Source organism: Natator depressus, chromosome 2, assembly GCF_965152275.1.
Source record: "Natator depressus isolate rNatDep1 chromosome 2, rNatDep2.hap1, whole genome shotgun sequence".
NCBI lineage: Eukaryota > Metazoa > Chordata > Testudines > Cheloniidae > Natator > Natator depressus.
Window position 1 is genome coordinate 241,208,788 of NC_134235.1, and position 20,862 is coordinate 241,229,649.

At 39.6% G+C, this 20,862-nt stretch overlaps 1 protein-coding gene and 1 long non-coding RNA gene across 4 annotated transcripts in view; one reads left to right on the top strand and one right to left on the bottom strand.

The window, feature by feature from the left end:
* WDR37 (WD repeat domain 37) overlaps positions 1 to 20,862 on the bottom strand; it is a 65,987-nt gene that overhangs the window by 8,679 nt on the left and 36,446 nt on the right. For all 3 annotated transcript variants that reach the window (XM_074946240.1, XM_074946241.1, XM_074946242.1), the window contains 3 exons: positions 19,943 to 20,019; positions 15,607 to 15,844; positions 14,914 to 15,055 (listed from right to left, as the gene is read on the bottom strand). In XM_074946240.1, the coding sequence (XP_074802341.1) occupies positions 14,914 to 15,055; positions 15,607 to 15,844; positions 19,943 to 20,019 (457 nt within the window). The remainder of the gene's footprint in view (positions 1 to 14,913; positions 15,056 to 15,606; positions 15,845 to 19,942; positions 20,020 to 20,862) is intronic.
* On the top strand, positions 585 to 9,239 carry LOC141981787 (uncharacterized). The gene is made up of 3 exons (XR_012637920.1): positions 585 to 691; positions 7,840 to 7,907; positions 8,777 to 9,239. It is a non-coding gene; the product is annotated as an uncharacterized LOC141981787 (long non-coding RNA).

Sequence of the window (20,862 nt, forward strand, 5' to 3'; positions counted from 1 at the left end):
TGCATTACTTTGCACTTATCACTGTTTAATTTCATCTGACATTTTGTTGCCCAGTCACCCAGTTTTGTAAGATACCCCTGTAATTCTTCAATCAACTTTGGACTTCACTATCGTGAATAATTTTTATCATTTGCAAACTTTGCTAGTTCGCTGTTTACTCCCCTTTCCAAATCATTTATGAATACACTGAACAGCACAGGTCCCAGTACAGAGAACCCCACTGTTCACCTCTTTCCATCTTGAAAGCTACCTTTTGTTTCCTATCTTTTTTTAACTAGTTCCTGATCCATAAGCGGACCTTCTGTCTTATACCATGAGTGCCTGCTTTCCTTAAGAGCCTTTGGTGGGGATCCTGTCGAAGGGTGGTTGAAAATCCAAGTACAGTACATTGACTGGATCACCCTTATTCACTTGCTTGTTGACACCTCAAAGAATTTTAATAGACTGGTAAGGAATGACTTCCCCTTTTACAAAAACAGTGTTGACTTTTCCCCAATAAATCATGTTTATCTATGTCTGATAATTCTGTTCTTTACTATAATTTCTACTAACTTGCCCAATCTTCCATCTCTAATTTTAGTTATCAAATCATAACATCCCTAATGAAGACCTCTTCATTCACTCTGGTCACCTTGGCAGAAGATAAAGTACTAATCTATTCATTAAAATGGAATGAATGTTACATTTAAAGGTAAAATTAAACTATTTTAATCTCCCAACTCCCAAGCTTCTATATTTTTCCTGCCAAACTGAATTTCTGTACTGCTTTAGTCATTTGTATTTTGTCCACATCAGGAAGACAATTAAGCTCCTTTAGAGACTTCAGATGAAGTTAGAAAATGTTTTGGTTTAAAATATTTTTAGATTTTATGGTGTACACACACACACACACACGTACGTAATGGTACATAGACACATTTCATGGGTACATTTCAGATACTGCTAGAAAGATTTGACAGATCATCAGCTGATATGTAGGATCTGACCCATTATACCTAAATCTGTGATATGACAACATAAAAAAAAAAAATGTATCAGCACCCGTAAGGAAGAAAAATGGTGCCAAGAAATGTAAATACAGAATGTCAGATATATTGCTGAACTCTAATGAAAGATGAAAATGTTATGAAAAGTGACCATAAAGGAATACTCATTTAGTTGTTAAACTTGAAATGATAGATCTCAGGGGTTCTGGCCTATTTCTTCAAATTTTATTTCATTAATACATACACAAATTCTCAACTAAAAATTTGTTGGCTAGTTTCCACCTATCCAATGTGCTCAAGGCATTTTCTTCCCTCTCTTAAACCATTAAAGTATGCTTCTCAGCTCAGTTTCTATGGATGTGATTTAATGACCTATCCTGTAGTTGAGGTCAGGCACATCACTTTCTTGGAATTTAGTAATTTTAATTTAAGATGTCAGTTGTTCCTGTCATTTCTGTTGTACTGTGAGAATTTGATTTCATGTCTATTCAGACTACTGATTGAGATTAGCACTATCCAGGTCACAACGGACCAGTTTACGCAAGCCCTCTTAATTTAAATTGACATCAAATTAAACTCTAATTAGGACTCAACTCCACTGTATTAATGATACAAAGTTTCTTAATGCACTATTAGAGTGCAACTAAGCTATCCAGGGAAATTCACACAGCATGAATCAAAGGTGTTCACAACCCAATCTTCAGAACTCCATGCTCCCCAGCACAAAAACAGAGACATCTGTGCACCTAAATAGTACTTTGGGGCCACAAATACTGAAGGCACAATCTGGCTCTCACCAACAATTGCAGGATGGAGCCCTTGGACAGCAAAGTAATAGATGCCCTAGACGACTGGAATGAATACCCTTTCATGGTAAAATTACTTCCTTCTTGGGCTGGAGAATTTTATATGGTACATGTATTTTCCATACCATGCAACAGAGTTAAACAAGTAGTAAATCTTTCCTCCAAAGTATAACCTACAAATACATGGTTTCTGTATGATGCTACAGTAGCTCCTTATGCAACTAAGAGACTCCTCAGTAGTAAGTTTGTCATAGGGTTTCCTCAGAAGCCATCAAATGAGATTTTTCCCCCTCCACCACATTGACTGTTCCCCTCCTGGATCTCTTCAACAGAGAGGCAAAGAGGGTATGTCTACATTGCAATTAGACACATGTAGTGGGCCCATACCAGCTGACTTGGGCTTGTGAGGCTCAGGGTAAGGGGCTGTTTAACTGAGGGTCCCAGAGTCCAGGATCCAGCCCAAACCTAAACATCTACACTGCAATTAAACAGCATAGGCCAGCCACAGGTTTTTAATTGCAATGTAAACGTACGCAGAGAAGGTGCAGTTGCCACCACCTCCCTGCAGACAGACAAGCAGTAAATTATCGGTGCTTAAACTACTGTTAGATAAACAAGTTTACTAAGCACCAAGTCTAAGTTTCTTGAAGGTGGAACGCATTCAATGACACATTCAAATTGCTTGTAAATTAAATTCAGAAATGGGTGCAAATAATACCATTGGCCTAAGAGTGTGGGCCGGTGCTGCACTATTCTCATGCAATTCAAATCATAGCTCACTTGAAACTCCCTACTATTCCAATTTGGGGCTTTTCTTGATATGAGACTGGTAAAAATCACATCAAACTGTAAGGTTCTTTAATTTAGACAAAATAGGAACAACAAAAACCAATATTTCAGTTACAAACTAAAACAGAACTTGAACTCAGGGGGTTTGCTGAAGCAGCCAGTTAATGTGTTAGCACCAAACATTTGGAGACCTAGAAGTTAAAAATAAATAAATAAATAAAATTTTTAAAAAATCAAGATTTATCTGTACTGAATACAAACCATTAATGTAAGAAAAAAAGGAAGAGATTAAATAACTTCTCACTTCTTCTGTTTTTACTGGCCTTTTAGTGGTTCTAACCAAGTTAAAACTGTAGTTAACATCCCCTTGGTTAAATTAATAAAATGCATCAACAAAAGATCATTAGACCCTGTGTTAATGGAATGCTAAAAGACATTAGGTTTTTAATAACTCAAAAGGATGACAGGCATTGTAGGACAAAAAACTGGCAAAGAGGCAGTCGTCTTGTGACACCTTAAACCGTGGGTCCCACAGGGAGTTTGGTGTGCTACTACTATTCTCCAGGAAAGCTTCAGACTCTGCCAAACCCCAGCAAAACTCATTTATCTTGTCGTAGCGAGCAGCCGAGCATATACTTCCAGCTGACAGCGTGGCACTTTCTCACCACACACCACTGCCTGATCTGGAACATTCTGCTCCCTCCGTGGGTCTCAATCAACGGAAATACTGTAATGCTAGCACTCCTCATTAGGACTAACAGCTGTCTCCCCAGTCACACAGAGACACAAAACTATTTTGCATAACAATCTGCTGAAATTTCACACACAGGAAAAAAAAATGATGTTGAAAATGTTGGACCATGAAATGCTGATGCAGTATGCTTTTTGGCACCATATCAAAAAAATTAACGCTATAGTTTCCTTTATTTGCAGTACACACTATTTTAGGAAGTGTTAAACATGTAACAATAATGCAGTGCTTTTTGTATCGAGGAAGATGCCTGGATGGTCTTTAACACTAAATATTTTGTGAGAAGTTATGACCAGGTACTAGGGTTTCGTTCAGGCCAGCCAGTTGAGCTTCCTTCTGAAACTGGACTTACAAAGACAGACAACCCGGACATCGTGATTAACTGATTTTTTGCTATTCAATAAATTACTACTCAAAAGTGTTATTTTTATACAAATGCAGTGTAGTTATAGTTGGGTCGGTCCCAGGATATTAGGGAGACAAGGTGAGTGAGGTAATATCTTTTATTAGACAACTCTGTGCTGGTGAGAGACAAGCTTTTGAGCTTACACAGAGCTCTTTCTTCAGGCCTGATTACCTTTCCCAGACCTGAAGAAGAACTCTGAGTGGCTTGAAAGCTTGTCTCTCTCACTAAACAGAAGTTTGTCCAATAAAATATATTACCATGTTTATATAAAGTACAAGTTATAAAACTTAGAAACATGACAATTGAAAGAAAAAAACCTTACATTTTCTCTTAGTAGAGCAGTAAGACACAGAATAGTTATTTAGAACATAAGGGAGATTTCCTGTAACAAGTCCTCCATATACCTGATTTTAATGCAATTATAACAAATGCTGTACACCACTATTATAGAAAATGACTATTAAAGCACTTTGAGATTATTAATTTGATTATGCTCTCTGGACAGACATAACAATGTAAGAAAATGTCTAGTTAAAAATTCAGTGTAATGCTCCCAATAAAAACCAACATTACATATTTCATTATTTAAAAGTAGAGAAAGTACAGTTAGACAAATTTAAATTCTAATTATGTATCTGTATATCTCAAATTATAAATTTGAAATAATTTGCTCAGTTTACATTTTAATATTTTCCCCATTAGTTTAATAGTATTTTCCCACTGTAAGCATTAATTATTAATTTCAAATTAGTTTAGTTTATAAACCAAAATGTGTTGTATTATTACAGCAAAAGTGATAATTTTTTATTTTCCTTCATTGGAGTTATTCCAAGTCAGTTGAAATGAAATGAAATGAAATGAAAAGAGAAATGTGTCCATTTACTGACAGGGGAAGGAAATGTATGATCTTTTCCATTCATGTGTATCTCAAATATCCTAAATCAATTTAAAATCTTATCAAATGCCAAAATGTTGGTCCACTTAAAAATATTGTCAAAACTGGTACAAATAGAGTCTTTAGCCCACCTGCTGGTGAGGCGTAATGGCCAGTTACTGCCTCAGCTGTCAGTTTCTTTTTATTGCAGTTGCAATGAAAAACTAAAGAAACTGTTATGCCCAACTCTACAGAGAAAAGGTGGGGAAGCGTGAGCACATAGGGAATATGTCACATACTTGTAGTAATTCTTGTCAGAAAGCAGTAGGAAAACAATATTCCAGAGCATATACTGTATTAGATCCCAATATAAAGACTCAACATCTCCACAGATGACTCTAAAAAGGCCATACAAATAGGTAAACAAGCTTGGAAATTATTTATACACAAGAGTGTGGAAAGAGTGTGCAAGAACAAGTAAGATACCACAACTCACAACACTGCACTAGAGACATTCAAGACACGTTGGCCATACTATCCAGAAATGTCAGGAAGCTATTGGGGAGACACACTAAATCTGGCAAGAGTAAAAACCATACTGCTTAATATACAGGTGTATAGACAACTTGATACTGCTGTTTTGCAATTCTCGTGGAACAGTTGTCTTAAGTTAGCATCACTGCACGTTGATTACATGCACATGCCTATGTCTAATCTGTGAATGAACATATAGTATTTAGATGTACAAGTTTAGGACACCACGAGTATACATGGAAAATCTGACTTTAGAAGATTCAAGGTACAGGGCTAAGAACTTATTTTCAGTGCTCAAAAGTGTGCCAGACACTTTACAGTACAGACAAAAATACATGGTCCCTGTCCAGAACAATTAATCCATTTACAGATGAATTGCAAAGTAGGGTAACAAAAACAAACAAAATGAAGGAGGAAAGACGAAGGGTTACAATTATAGGATCATACAGGTATTAATTAGCGTTTGAACAGATCATGAAGCTAAACATTTTAAGAAAAAAAGTTACATATGTGAACACTTGACCAATTTCTTATCGATATTGCATTAACAGAGAGGGTCTTAATGAGGTTATATGAGAAAGTAGCCTGGAAAAACCAGTCCTAGAGGGCATTCCATGCACAGGGACAGTAAGTAACTACGCAGTCATAGATGAAGGAGAAATGGAGAACAAAGCCTCAATGCTAGCATCACTAGCAGAGTGAAGGAGGGGGAATACCCTTGAGAAGTAGACACGCTCTAACCAGTTGTATTGGTGTCAACTTAAATCCGACTTTGCAATGTTTCGTTTGTGTGTAGGCCTTGTCCAGGTCCTCTGCACAGAGGTGAACTTCATTCAAAAGCACATAACCAGCAGATATTTCCAGCAAGGTTAGAATTACATCTTGGACACTTTCATTTGGAAATTTTCATTGATCAAATACTGGCTGAAGTCCCCAATATCCGGGATGGGTGATATTGGACTTTTGGTATCAGAAAGTAGCTGGAAAAATACAAAACACTTTGTAGGTAGCATGGATTAGACATTTTTTGCAAGAAGGGAATGGATTTTTCCATCTTTGATATTCCATATAGAACTGTACTCACGTGAGCTTGGTGGGAGAAAATTGGTGGGCTTTCCCAGATGCTGATTCAGTAGCCCGCAAAAATACTTAGAACCCACAGGTGTCCAAAGATTAGGGCCAATGATGGTAGAAGGCTGCTTATCCTCCAGGTCAGAAACTGATTGCTTACCTGTTCTACAGCCTTTCATAAACAAAAGGTTGGTACTGCTTGGGAGCATGGGGCTGGAACCAACAAGGGTTATTTGCACGGTGTTCTGGACACCCCTGAATTCCTACTACTGCACTTTTAAAGGCAAGGGCTGGATGATTGCACCAAGTTGACAAAGGGTGGCTTTATTAACATGTGTTCCACTCTTTCAAACCCCAGAAGCACATCCTCTTCAAGAAAGAGGAGATTCTCTAGTTTCTGCTGAAATTTGAGACATCCCCAAAACCTGTAGCCAACACACGCCTAAAAGCATAACTCCAAGACAGCCACTTTCATTTTTGTAATATAAGCATCAGAAGCTGCCCTCATTTGATATTTGTCTCCAGTCCCCTCATTAATAAGGGTTTTTCAGGAAATGAGGAAATGAAATTTCAAGGCTCTCTTTCACAGAAAGAGAGACTCCCAGAGTTTCACAATTTCTCTTTCCCAATGAAGCTTGGTATTTTTTGCCTAGAATCACCACAGAGAATTAGTATACTGTCAATCAGGAGGGAGGGTCACAATTTTCTAACAGTTCCAAACTTTCACAATTCTCTTCCTCACGAATGTTCCTCAGTTCCAATGTGATTTTATTAGCTAATCTCTCCTGAAGAGCTAAAGATCCTGTAATGATACTTTGGGAATTGGAGATAGGAACTGAGTATAGACAGCTACATAATATTGCAGCTGGAGTGTGAAAATAGGTAAGCTGGTAATGGGAATTACATGATTTCAAAGGTCTGACCTCTGACTGTAAAACAACCGAAGAGGACAGATAGCATTTGTCTGCAAGCACAGTTTTTGAGGTAGCTATACTGAATGATGGAATAATTGGTAGGAGCAGGTTGGAAGAACTGTCACAGATATGAGGAGTTCACATGTACTTTGAAGGATCAAGTATGCCTCATTTCTGTGAGGATTTCTGCAGTTTGCATCAGCAGCTGCACACAGAGGTAGTCTTGTTATGGGAACTGTCAGCAGTCTGGTGGCATACACGACTTTTGTCTCTGGTACTTAGTGAGGGGTAAGCGGAGGCAATGTTTCTGCAGGAATCCTCAGGTCAAGGGTAAAGGCATGGTTTGTGTGGAGTAGGCAGGCTTGGTGTGAGTCTGACAGCTCATGTTGACTATGCGTAGCCTAACCCCAATTTTGCCTTAGAACTACGGTGTTAGACTTTGTCCAAGTGCTCATGTATTCCATTCTCTGAGCAGTCCATAGCATGTGTGTTATTGGAATGTTGGGGCATCACTCGAAGAGGGCAGAGTAAGGTTGTGTTGTAGAGTAGCATGTGCCTTAACTCTATTTCCTGGTTTTCAGAGGTGCGAGCATATCTGAATGAGACCTGTGAGGGCTTGACATACTACTGAGCAACTTTAACTCTGTGTTAAAGTTCTTTGGCATTTAATTCCCTTTGTTTAAAAAAAGAATTATTTTTTTTCCTCAGCAGACCCATGGATCACAGCCCAGCTCTCCTTCTCCACCACTTCTGGCTCCGTAGCAAAGATTATCCAGGTAACTCAATGCCACTGGCTGTATGTTATTCCCTTCACTGTTCCTGCATTGTTTCCTGTCTCTCCACTTGTCCCAAACAGCCTAGTCCTCCCTTCTCAACCCTCCTCGTCATGCAGAGACTGGTGCTGGCATGAAACTTGCAGGCTGAAGTGCTAGAGTGAGGAGGCAGGTACAGTGCAGGGACAAGCACAGAGTCAGTGGGGATATGTTTTCAAAGAGGACAGACCTTTCATGGCATGAGTGCAGTGGGGAGTTATGAAGGGTAGTGCTGAAGCTGCCAACATCCCCCACTGAACAGGTCTATTCCCTCCTTTCCACTCCACTCTTCCCTGCACAGTTCCAGCACCTCCAACATTCTCCTTCTCTCCATTTCCCCTTCCAAATGCTCAGGCAGTGCTCCAATTCCAATACTACCTCCATCATACCTCCACAATTTGAGTAACCATGTGGATTTTAGAGCACTCCGCAGCTCTCATTCAAAGCTTCTGAGTTGATACCAAACTGTATTTTAATTAAGAAAAAGACAGTTACTTTTTCCGTAACTGGTGTTCTTCAAGATGTGTTGCTCAGGTCCATTTCATATTAGGTGTGTGCGCTCCCCACATGCACTGGTGCCAGAAGTTTTCCCCTCAGCAGTGTCTGTAGGGGACCGGCTCTGGTGCCCTCTGGAGTGGTGCCCGCATGGTGAGGTATAAGGGGCGCTGCCGGCTCCCCGCACCCTCAGTTCCTTCTTGCCGGAAACTCCAACAGTGGGGAAGGAGAGCAGTCATGGAATGGACATGAGCAACACATCTTGAAGAACACCAGTTACGGGAAAAGGTAACTGTCTTTCCTTCTTCGAGTGCTTAATCATCTCCATTCCATATTAGGTGACTCCCAAGCAGTACCCCTGGAGGTGGGTAGGAGGTCACAGACAAGAAGATTGCAACACAGCTCTGCCGAACCCAGAGTCATCCCTGGCCTGCTAAGTGATGGCATAATGAGCAGTAAACGTGTGGACAGAGGACTACGTCGCGACTCTACAGATGTCCTGGATAGGAACGTGTACCAGGAAGGCCGCCGAAGACACCTGCGCTCTCGCAGAGTAGGCTCTGACAATTGGCAGTGGCAGAACCCCCACCAGGTCATAACAGGTCCTTATGCACGAGGTAATCCAATTGGAAATCCTCTGTGAGGACACCGGGTGACCCTTCATTCTATCTGATGTAGCAATGAAGAGTTGAGTCAATTTACGGAAAGGCGTACGTTCTAAGTAGAGAGCATCAGGATCTCCTGAGCTGCTTGAAGGGCTTCGGGCGTCGCTATCTGGAGTCACAAGCAAAGCATGGGATGGGCTGCACCGCTTGACTTGAGCTGGGGCCCAACTTCCCGAGGGGGATGTTGAGCTGCCCGACACAGGCCTTGGCTCTCCCCATGCCCTTTCCGTTCCCTTGCAGGAGGTAGGGGATCTTCTCCTCAGTGTCTTCTTGAGCGGAGCCATGGAGGAAGACTGGTGCTGGCTCGTGGACGGCACCAGGGGAGCACTGTGCACAGTTTCTGCACCACTGTGCTCGGTGCAGAGTTGGACCACTGCTCCGGTGCCAGAGTGAGTGACAACTCCATTAGGAGTGCTCTTAGATGGATATCGCACTTCTTCGTCCTAGGTTTGAAGGTCTTGCAGATGTGGCACTTGTCACTTATGTACACTTCGTCTAAGCACCTTAGCAGCTGGTATGTGGATCGCTGACGGGAAAAGGCAGTTTGCAGCGAGCACAGGGCTTAAAGCCTGGGGACCGGGGCATGCCACAACCCCTGGCTGGGTCCCGTCCCAGACTAATGAAGAGTTCAAGAACTACTACTAAAGTTCAAGAACTAACTCCTAAGGGTAACTAAAACTACTAACTATATATAACTATTTTACAGGATTTCAAAGTTCACAAGAACAGAGAACGAAACAACGCTAGCCGAAGCAGTGGATGTACTAGCACCGTCACTCGCGGCAAGAAGGAACTGAGGGTGGGGGGAGCTGGCAGCACCCCTTATACTGCGCCATGCAGGTGCCACTCCAGAGGGCGCCAGAGCCGGTCCCCTATGGATACTGCTGAGGGAAAAACTTCCAGCACAGTGTATGTGGCGAGCACACACACCTAATATGGAATGGACATGAGCAAGCACTTGAAGAAGAACTAGAACATACAAAATCAACATGGCACATATTAAATGGATTAAAAACTGTTTAACTGCAAATAGGGAATAATCAAGTGGTTTCTTTCTAACAAGGTCCTCACTGATTGGTTCTTGGCCCTATGCTATTTAATATTTTTATCAATGACCTGGAAGAAAACAGTATCGTTAATAAATTACACAGATGATAAAAATACTGGGGACATGGGAACTAAAGAACAGGACAGGTCACTCATACAGAGCAACCTGGATCGCCTAGTAAGCTGGCTGCAAGCAAACAATACGCATTTCGAAGCATTCAAATGTAAAGTATGTAGGCCATACTTACTGGATGGGACTCCTATCCTGGGAAGCAGGGACTCTGAAAAGGACTTGTGGGATGATATTGAATAATCAGCTGAACATAAGATCCTAGGAGTATAAACTGGGGAAGAAAGAGGAGGAGTAGTAGAGAGGTTATTTTACCTCTGTGTTTGGCACTGATGCGACCACTGTTGAAATACTGTGTTCAGTACTGTTGTCCACAATTAAAGAAGAGAATTGGAGGAGAGGGTTTAGAAAAGAGCCATGAGACAGATTTAAGGACTGGAAAAAATGCCTTACAGTGAAAGACTCAAGAAGCTCAATCTGTTTAGTTTAATAAAGAGAAAGTTAAGAGATGACTTGATCAGTCTGTAACTAACTACATAGAGAACAGAAATTTGATAGTAGAGGGCTATTCAATCTAGCAGACAAAATAGAATGGCTGGAAGCTGAAGCTAGACAAATTCAGACTCAGAAATAAAGTGCAAATTTTTTAACTGTGAAGGTAATTAACCATTGGAACAACTCACCAAAAACATGCATTCTTTGAAAGTAAGACAAGAATTTTATCATGTGCCTAGGACACCAAGTCTGGAAGTCTGATTTAGTTACCTTTGAGAATCGCCCCCACTGATTTCTCTTAATTACGTCTGGTATACATGGATCAAACATGAATGGTAGTCTAATTTTTCATTATGTTACCTTTTTAAGACACACAGCAAAAATTCAAGAAGTATTTTTAATGTAGAGTGCTTTTATAAAAATGTAACATGTTCTAGAATTAGCTTAGAACATGTGCAGCATTATAATAATTCAATATTCAACTTGAAAGACTTAGAGGATAGCTCTCAGGAAACATGCTATCTGCAATTTATGATTTTAAAGATGCTCGAACAAAAATCATGTGACATTACACTTTGAACACAGATTTTAAAGACTGTTTTCCTTCAATGTGGACAGAGACACTGTACTTTTAAGCCATTTTACATTTTGAGTTTTAATATAGTGCTGAGAAAAAGCTTTATCATAACATCTAGTTCAGATTCCCTCCTTCATGCATCTTTCCAATTTTTTTAAACAAGCAGCTGCTTGATGCATAAACCTATCTAAAACAGAGAAACTGTACTGTCAGCCCTAAGTGGCTAAAGCAATGGATGCTTGAGGAGAATTTCATTCTGGTTTGTTTTCTCTTTTCCTAAATTTGGGGCACTCAGCCTCCAGAAGAGTCCAAGTGTTGTCATGGAACATTTTCAGCATTTAAAAAAGGGTTATGGTGCCATCTGTTGGAAGATGATCTGAAAGCAGTTTGAACAAAATATTGCAAATATTTAACTGTAGGGCTCTGTGATGAATACTCTACATGGCACAGGTAAGAAGAGTATTCAGAATTCCTCTGAATTATAATTCTACTGAAATTCACATTTAGTCTCACATTACTTACTATCTCCTACTGATTAAGATAACAAAGCAGATGCTAGGCCCCACTTGAACAGGAAGTGCAAAGTTTTACTCCCACTTTAGAGATAAAAGTGACTGAAAAATCATTTCTTCTGATGGGGGAAGAAAAATGTACTTCTGATCCACGTACCAACAGGATCCAACAGTGGTTTTGAATCTCAACCAGAACAAGTGGGAATAACAATCTGTGACTTCAGGGGGAAAAACACAAAAGTGGTAAGTTAAATCATGTACGTGAATACTATCCATCCCTCGCAATCTACATCACCCACACTACTTTTATATATTTATACACATACACAGTCAATTTTTAAAAAGTACTTGTATGTTCCCTTGGATCTTTTAGATAAAGATAGGTTACATATTCCCAAGTTGATCAACCTATAAATAGCATGACAGTTCTTGAAGATGTCGTGTGAATAGTATCTTAGAAAAAAAATTTCTGGAATACACGCAGGAAAAAGGAGATTACTCCAGTAACCCACCTATAAACTGACACTTAAATTGTTAAGCAACAATGCCAGAACTGTAAGCTTTTATGATTCTACTTCTGTCTTCAACCAGCGTACAAAACCGATGCTGACTCGGAACCACCAAGGACCAGGTCAAAAAACAAAAAACTACCCACTCCCAGAATTTAAAGTGACACTCTCTCAAGAGAGCCTGTAGTTGTTCAGTGGAACAAGCTACACACAGAAAACTGTTGGGGATGAAGAAATAGTTTGGCCTACTCTAGGTTACCATCAAGGAGTACTAAGACTTTAGGTAAGATAGACATGCAAGCAGACTGTTTGAAAACCCTTTTTCTCTAAAAGATTTGTTCCTACTGCTAAACAAACAGTACTTCTGATGTAAGAAAGCTTATGGTCACTATATACCACTGGTCCAGACTCCCAAAGGGAAGAATCACAGGTGCCTAACTCAGACCTCTGGCTGATAACAATGAATACACAAGTACTTTAAGCCATGACATGGGCTACGAGTGGGAGAACTGCAAAATTCCAATCCTGGATAGGTAAAGACACAAGAGGCCCAACACCTGATGGGCTGCACTCAGAGATCCCAAGGGGGAGAGGCAGCTAGCCTTGTCACCATGACAAATGCACTATACCTTTTAATGTGTGAGCCTAATAAAATCCTCAGTGCTACAATGGGGTAATTTACACCTCCATCAAGTCCTTCTGTTATACCTCATTCCAGTAGGCAAAAGAGCTGCTCTCACACGACATAATGGGAGCAGAGCATACCCAGCTATGCTAGCACATTGTGGGACTTATGCGCAGCACATAAAAACAGACAAACGGACCAGAAGTATGTCATCTATGAACTACGCGCTTTCCTCTTACAAGCAAGCTTAGGATCTCTCTCAGGAATAATATCCTGCTTAGAGCAAAGCATCATCTCTTCCACAAAGTAAGAATTCTAAGCATCTCTAGGATCTAAGGCTGTAAAAGCATTCTTCTGACATAAAAGGTACCAAAAATAAAGTAGATAAACAAAACTGATATACAGTAAAGTAAGAGTTTTCTAAATTAACTATTGGCAGGAGAGAAAGTACTATATCAAATCAGTCAGATAATGCTGACCAAACTCCGATGCAGGACTCTAAAGGTGACAAACATACAAAAGAATGACACAAAAAGGGAAGACAAATGGAGACAGGAGTGGTGGTTGAAAGCTGAAGAAAGTGTGACCAAAAAATGGTCAAAATTTGTCTCTAGTGTTAAAAACATAGCCCCCACCACAATCTGCAATAGTTCAGATGGTAATTTTTCATCTTCAGTCTTCGATCCTTTTCAGCTTTTCCAGCCTCTCAAGATTCATGCCATTTGACATCACTGAGCATATAGTGAGGAATCTCGTACACCAGTAAAACATTAATTTTCAAATCACAGTTCTTCCCTCTGTGCTCAGTATATATAATCTGTGAGTATTAAAGCACAGGGGAAAGGAGTATGAGCAGCACAAAACCTAATTCCTCTTATGTATAGGCCACAATTAACAAGTCCACAAACTAATTCAAGCCCTCAGGCCATGGTTCAGTCTACTGTAAGGAAAAAACAGATCAGTAAATGGCTAATTGTGATACACTGGCACCCATCATAGTTTGGAAGTATCTGAGTTTGGAACAAGGAGGTGGACACTTACAAAAACTATTGATACAGCAAATTTCAAATTATCATTAAGCAACAATGAAATATCTAATTGAGAATAAAAGGAAACTCCTATTTAAGTCAGTGCTCACCTTGTGGGAACCCCTGCCCCCACACACACATCCTCTGGTAGTCAAGCTTTGCTTTCAAACTTCACAAGCAACAAGGGCTTTTAAATCTATACCACTTTCTAATTTGGGTAAGATATTTAGGATGTTTGCTTTCTGCTTTCCTCACCTCCCTCATTTTTGTTTTACTTCAAAAAAGGGTATGCTTTGCGACCATATTCAGAGACTCATACAGCGACTTCCACTTATCTTCAGTAGATGAGCATCAAATCCCAAAACTCATCACAAAAGTTTTAAACACATCAGTCATTTTGGATAATGAAACAGTGTCTGAAATATATGCATGCGTCTAATTTGTAAGTATAAGTTGTGAAGTTAAAAATTACTGCAAAATGAAAAAGAGTATAGAAACTTAAAATGTTGCCTTGAATTTGTTTTCTTGGCTCTGTATAAGTCACCTTTATTTCACAATTAAGACTACAACAAATAAGGGAGGGGAAATTTCTCTTAATATTTTACAGCAGTGTTCCTAAACTACACACAACACTGCTTAAACAAGCATCTACAGTAAATTTAAATGTAAAGAGTATGAACTACTTATTAAAGATGCCTAATTAAAAAGAGACCTATTGTGTAAGCAACAAGCAGCAAGTGCAATTATTGCTTTTTTAGCATTTAATGCCAGTATTACATTTGCAGGAGAGTATTAAAGGGTTTCTGTGAAAGGCAAAGTTTACTAAACTAACACAGAGATGGTTTTAATATCATAAAAAGTACAGGAATCTTTTGGTACAGTTTATCAACTCAATACATTCATCCATTCTAAATATGTAAAAAACCTGTGAAGCAACTGTCACTTACTCTGTATGGCCCTGAAAGACATTCACAGAATGGATAGAAGGATCTCTGAAATCCCACAGACGGAAGGTTGTATCACGTGATGATGTCACCACAAGACGTTGAGTGGGATGTGTACAACAATGGGTTAGCTCTTGGTCATGCCCTACAACCACAGATGAGAACATTTAAGGTAACGAAAACGCAAGACTTTTCATTTCCACAAACATTTGGAATGAAATGCTGATCAGACACAATTTTTGTAAAAAAATAGTAATTGGTCTGGTAACAGTAATTAGTAATGTTACTGCTGTTGCACACATTTAGAGCTGTATTTGAAAGTTACAATTTAATGACTAGTCATTTAATCTGACCATTAAGTAGCCATATATTACTGCTACCTGAAGTAGCACAACAATGAAAAACAAAACTTAAGAAGTACTAAGAAAAACTGCAGCACTAAGTTTCAAAAACAATTGCTCAGTTTTATAGGTTATACCAGATGCTCAAAGAAGAAGAATTACATGTTCATGGCATTCAAGAAATTAATATCATACATAAATAGTGATGTAATATTTATGCTTATGTTTTTTAAGTCCCTGCCTGCCCCAAAAAGACACATTACTCACCCAGAAGATTGTGATGTCTGGAAGGAGTGATCATTACCAAGAAACAAACCAGCAACCTTAAAAAGCTTTCATATAAGCAAAGAGATACCTGTCAGTGAATGGACAAGTTCAGATGTCTCCACATCATACAGATTTGCTGTCCTATCCCAGGAAGCTGTTACAGCTTGCTTCCCTCCAACCAACCAGTCAGCTGCTATGACTACTCCTTGATGGCTTTTCAGGGAGGTTAAGGGAGCTCGGATAGTGGGACAGTCACTGGAACCGTCTGCATCTCCATCAGGTTCATCTTTATCTGAAAACTCAATTTCATCTTCCCCAGACATTTGCTGTTAATCACAAAAGTATAAATATGAACATTTTTTCTATTTATCAATGGAAACTTGTACTCCAAAAAACCACTCCCTTGACACAGCAATACCAGCAAAAACAAAACAAAAACAAAACAAAAACTATACACAGACAGCTATACATGGGGGAGATGGTTTAACCATAGAGTATTCCTTTTGCTGGCATAAGCTGCATCTCCACTAAGGGGCTCTGCTGGTATAACTATACCAGTACAGCTGTTCCAAAAAAGCCTTTGTAGTGTAAGCTACTCCTTGGTAATGCACTATATTTCACTAGAACTTATGTATCTCTCAGATGACACTGAGCTGTATATTATGATTAAGCACTAAATAATTAGGGTAAATAGCATTTACAGTATTACTGAGGAATGTAGGGGGAAGCAGAGGAGTTGAAGGCAAATATATGTAGAGTCACAGAGACATGTAAGGGGCAAAATCAAGAGGGGGAGGATGTGGAGGCAGAGAGGGGTCTAGGAGGAGGCATCAGATCACAGTCACCATAGACCTTGCCCCTCCCCATTTCTTACTCCACATGGCCTATCTGCAGCTGGTGTTTAAGATCCCGGTGCCTCCCCGACACGAGCAACTGCTCCACTTCCCATCCCACAGCAGCTCCTGTGCCTTGTCCCAGCTACAAATCAGAGCCTCACTGTATCCACCAGCACCAGGCACTGCTGAGCCTCCTTTCCTGGGGGTCTGTGGTTGAAGGAGGAAAGCAAGGGCCAAGCACTTCCTCCAGGGCTGGCTGGGCTCCTGATGGGTCCAGTGGCTACATCCCCAGTGCCACTTTGACTTGGATTGCACATGGTAGTGGTGCCTCCTCCTCAACTGAAGTTTCTCCCCAGAGGGCTGAGCTTTGGGGGTTACCTCGCTCCCCACCTTCCCTATGAGTCTCTGCATCCCCTTGACTCCAAAGCACCCCAAGCAGCTTCCTGGGGACCAAGTCCAAGCCTCTCTCATTTTACTTTCACTTTTGCTGACAAATCCCACTGCATAACGGAACAGGACTCGATAGCACCCAGGGCCAAAGCATATTCCCAGGCAGCCCCCCAATAGAGACACCCCAGCATCTTCCTGCCAAGTTTCCAACACCCCCAAGATCTGGAAATCAGAGATTCAGAATCCTGAGCCTTATAATGAGCTGAGATCAAACACCAGATCCAGACACACTCTTCCCCTTACACCCCACTCCTCCTCCACATGCTGGGTGAGTCAAATGTCATTCTATGAATTTTGGAACTTCCCCTTTTCTCAATCCCAATCATATTGGGATTTGGTCCCCCATGCAGAAAAGGCTGGCGATGCAGGGAAGACAGGTGGGAGTAAGCGAAATCATCCCAAGTTTACTGTCAACCCATGACATACACACCAAGAGATTAATTTAATGTGCGCACACACAGTATGCAACAAGGCATGAGATCGATGCTTTATAGAGAGCCACAAGACATGCGATCAATGCATGGATGGTGCACACATACCAGTTAGATGTAAATAACGTGTATACCTTTTAAGTGAGAGTAATGAACTATTGAAACAACTTACGAAGGTGCAGGTGGATTCTCCTTCACTGACCATTTTTAAATCAAGATTGGATGTTTTGGAGATCTACTCTAGGAACTGTTTTGGGGAAGTTTTATGGCCTTTGTTATACAGGACATCAGACTAGATGATCACAGTGGTCCCTTCCGGCCTTGGAATCTATGAATCTATTACCCCTTTAACTCTTCAACAGGGTTATACCAGCATAGCTATGGCACTGTAGTTATTCCAGTATAGCCTTCACAGTGTAGACATCCCCTTCATTTTTTCATTTGCAAAATGAAAACGCTACTTTCCTACCAGATTTGGATGCTAGGAGGAGCATTTGTATAGCTCTTTGATAATGGAAAGTGCCAAAACAAGTAAACCACCATATATCATTAAAATTTTCACCTTGAGTTTGGTAAAAATTTCCACTCAACCTTTGCCACTAGCTAAACTGACTGGGGAAACGGGCTCTCTCTCTCTGAAAATCTAAAATATATCCTTGCTAACTTGAAAGGGAATTTATATTTGCCATGACAGATCAGTGAGAAATTATCTGAAATGGCTGGCATTCAGACAGCTAAAAATGGAAGGTTACAATAGAAATACTGACAGTATTAACTGCATATCCACTCATTGCTTGACTAAGTCACATATTAGCTCACTATTCTGTTTTGTCCGTAATTTATGGAACTAGGGTATAGGATTCTTTGCACACAAATCCACTAGCAAAATATCCAGTTTAAGCATACTTTTACACAGCTTTATTTTTTTAAATAGGAGTATTTGGTTTGATAACAAGTTAGAGGGATTGATAAAAGGTTATGTGGTTAACAAAAATCAACAGAACACTAGCAATTTAGGTCCCAAATTTCAGTTATTAAAAAAAGGTTTTAAACACCTCTAGAAGTGTTTCCACTGAAATTTTAAACATGTCAAAGACACCACTGGAATGAAACATTCCTTTACAGTGTTTGTAATAGAAACACTGCAGCACAAGTGCATGAGAATCAAAGTTAAAACAGACTAGTCTCTCACATCTGAAATCCTACTGTGCCATTATCACACTAACAATTCCTACATACCCTAGCCTCCAAGGACAGACTGGACATTAACCTGTACACCATCTAACTTACCCTATGCATAGGTCACAGATGTCAGAGTGGGCCTGAAATCCAGATACACTAGTACCATAGACCAGAAAGGTGGGTGAAGATACCTCATACAATGGAAGACCATACCTTTAAGTTATACATGCAACAAAGAACTAGGGTTTCTTGTGTGGTAACTGGCACATTTCAGCCTCAAAGGAAATGCCCACACAGCAAAGAAAAAGCCCGAGTCAGCTGGCATGGGCCAGCCCCAGGTTTTCCTCTGTTGTGTAGACATACCCAAAATGTATAGCACATACAAATACCCTGATGGAGCTCAGTCTCATTAGATTGTGTCTATTTGGCAGATCAAAGAAAACCCTGCACCAGAATCTGTACCGTAGAACACAGCAGCTTTGTGGATTAGCAAAATTAAGTTAGCAGGTGTCTGTGATAACTGACAGTTTCTCCCTAGTTCTTGGCAAAGATTTAACAGCAAAAGACTGAAGTGAGACCATAATAACTAATATTACACTACTTTTAGAAAATGTACTATAGTACATCTGTATAATGTTTTAAAATCAAAAAATGTAGACTAAAACTGATCTATACTTACTAAAATAATAAAATACATAGAGGCGTTATCCTTATTATATTTGTTCACTTAGGCCCCAATTCAGAAAAGAACTTAAGCACATGCTTAACTTTAAAACATATATTTAAATCTCTTTGAGGCCCATACATAAGTGCTTTGCTGAATTTGGGACTTATGTAAGCCCAGATACTGTAAGACTCACTAAATGTGAGTAATTTTACATTTGTGAATAGTCCCATATTTAAGCATTTTCAGGATCAGGGACTAATTCAGGAAGTTTGGTAATCCATAATAGGTCTCGCTGTTATTAGTACAAATTAGTGAACTGCTACTGAATTCAGTCTAAGTATTGATGAATGGATACAAGATAAAGCTAAATCCTGAATACCAGTTCATTATTCATGCTAGTTAAGACTGATACATATGGACCCATAAACAACCTACTAATGTGCCTCAACAATTTTTTTTTGAACATGGTTAGAGGTCCACTCAACTTTAATCTCATTTTATACAAACTTTATTAACAACTATATTTTGGATTACAATGCAAAATTTTGTCACTGTTCTGTTTAATTATGCAATTCTCTTTATTTGGAAATTAAAAATCAACGAAGTCAGTTGCACTTTCAGATTCAGTGCTGCAATATATGTCTTGGAAACACGAAAGGAAGGCCACAGAAATTAATCTATTGACCACAGAGTTTTGTAATTGTCTTTTCACAAAAATGTAACATTTGGGCCAAATTTCAGTTGAAAATATCCCTTGAAATAAGAGTGTCTATTACACTTCTACATGTAATTATGCCACCTAAATTGGATGAAGTTGACCTAGGATCATTTTTTAGTCTGTGTAAGTTTATTGCTTACATTGCAGTCTGCTGTTGGCTGAGGCATGGGCAACTGTACCATATATCTCCAAATGTGAGCCGTCTGGTCTCCAGATGCTGCACAGAAATAAACTGAATAAGTATATTTCCATAAACACAATACAGAAAATGTTTTGTTTTCACATTTTGGCTACGCTGCATGAACAACACTTTTTTCCTCACAAATTTTGGTAAGACTCAGCATAAATAGTTGTTTCCAAGGCTTGACAGTTTGCTGAGAACATGATTCATTACGCAAAAGGGGAGAAGTCATCCAACTTAATTACTCTTAAAATGAAAACATTCACTTTCTTTTCGGGAAAACATACTGTTGAAAACAGTGTATATGTGAACATTTTATTAGTCTTCTGTTCCAAAACACTAAGATGTTACTAGCAAATTTTAATATGGATTTTATTTATCAGTAAAACAACTGGTGTGTCCTCAATGTTTTAGGAAATAAAAAGGAATTTTCTCCCCATCTTCTTTCCCATTGTCATCCAAGGATTTTTATCATCAGACACAAAAATTAAGTATGATTATAAGAAGAATCCAAACCAACAAATATGTTTCTACCTTAAGTAGCTCAATGTAGCATCAAATTTTGTAAGGTTACAGACCTACCAGTTGCTGCAACAAGGAAAACTAAATCTTGATAGCATATGTGAATTAGAAACAAGGTAACTTTCACGCACCCGTGGCCTATACAAGGTACATTCCATGAGGATTTCAAGTTCTTATGAAAGTACACAGGATATTGTGGGATCTGCTGCCTAACTATGTAATAAGAAAAGGGTACAAGCTGATCTCTGTTACTGCGTCTATGAGAAAGTAGGAAGCGAGATGGCTTCTGGCTCATAGTGGAATCTCCAGCACATGTGGTTGGTAGATCTAATTGAGGAGTATTCTTTGGCATGTTTT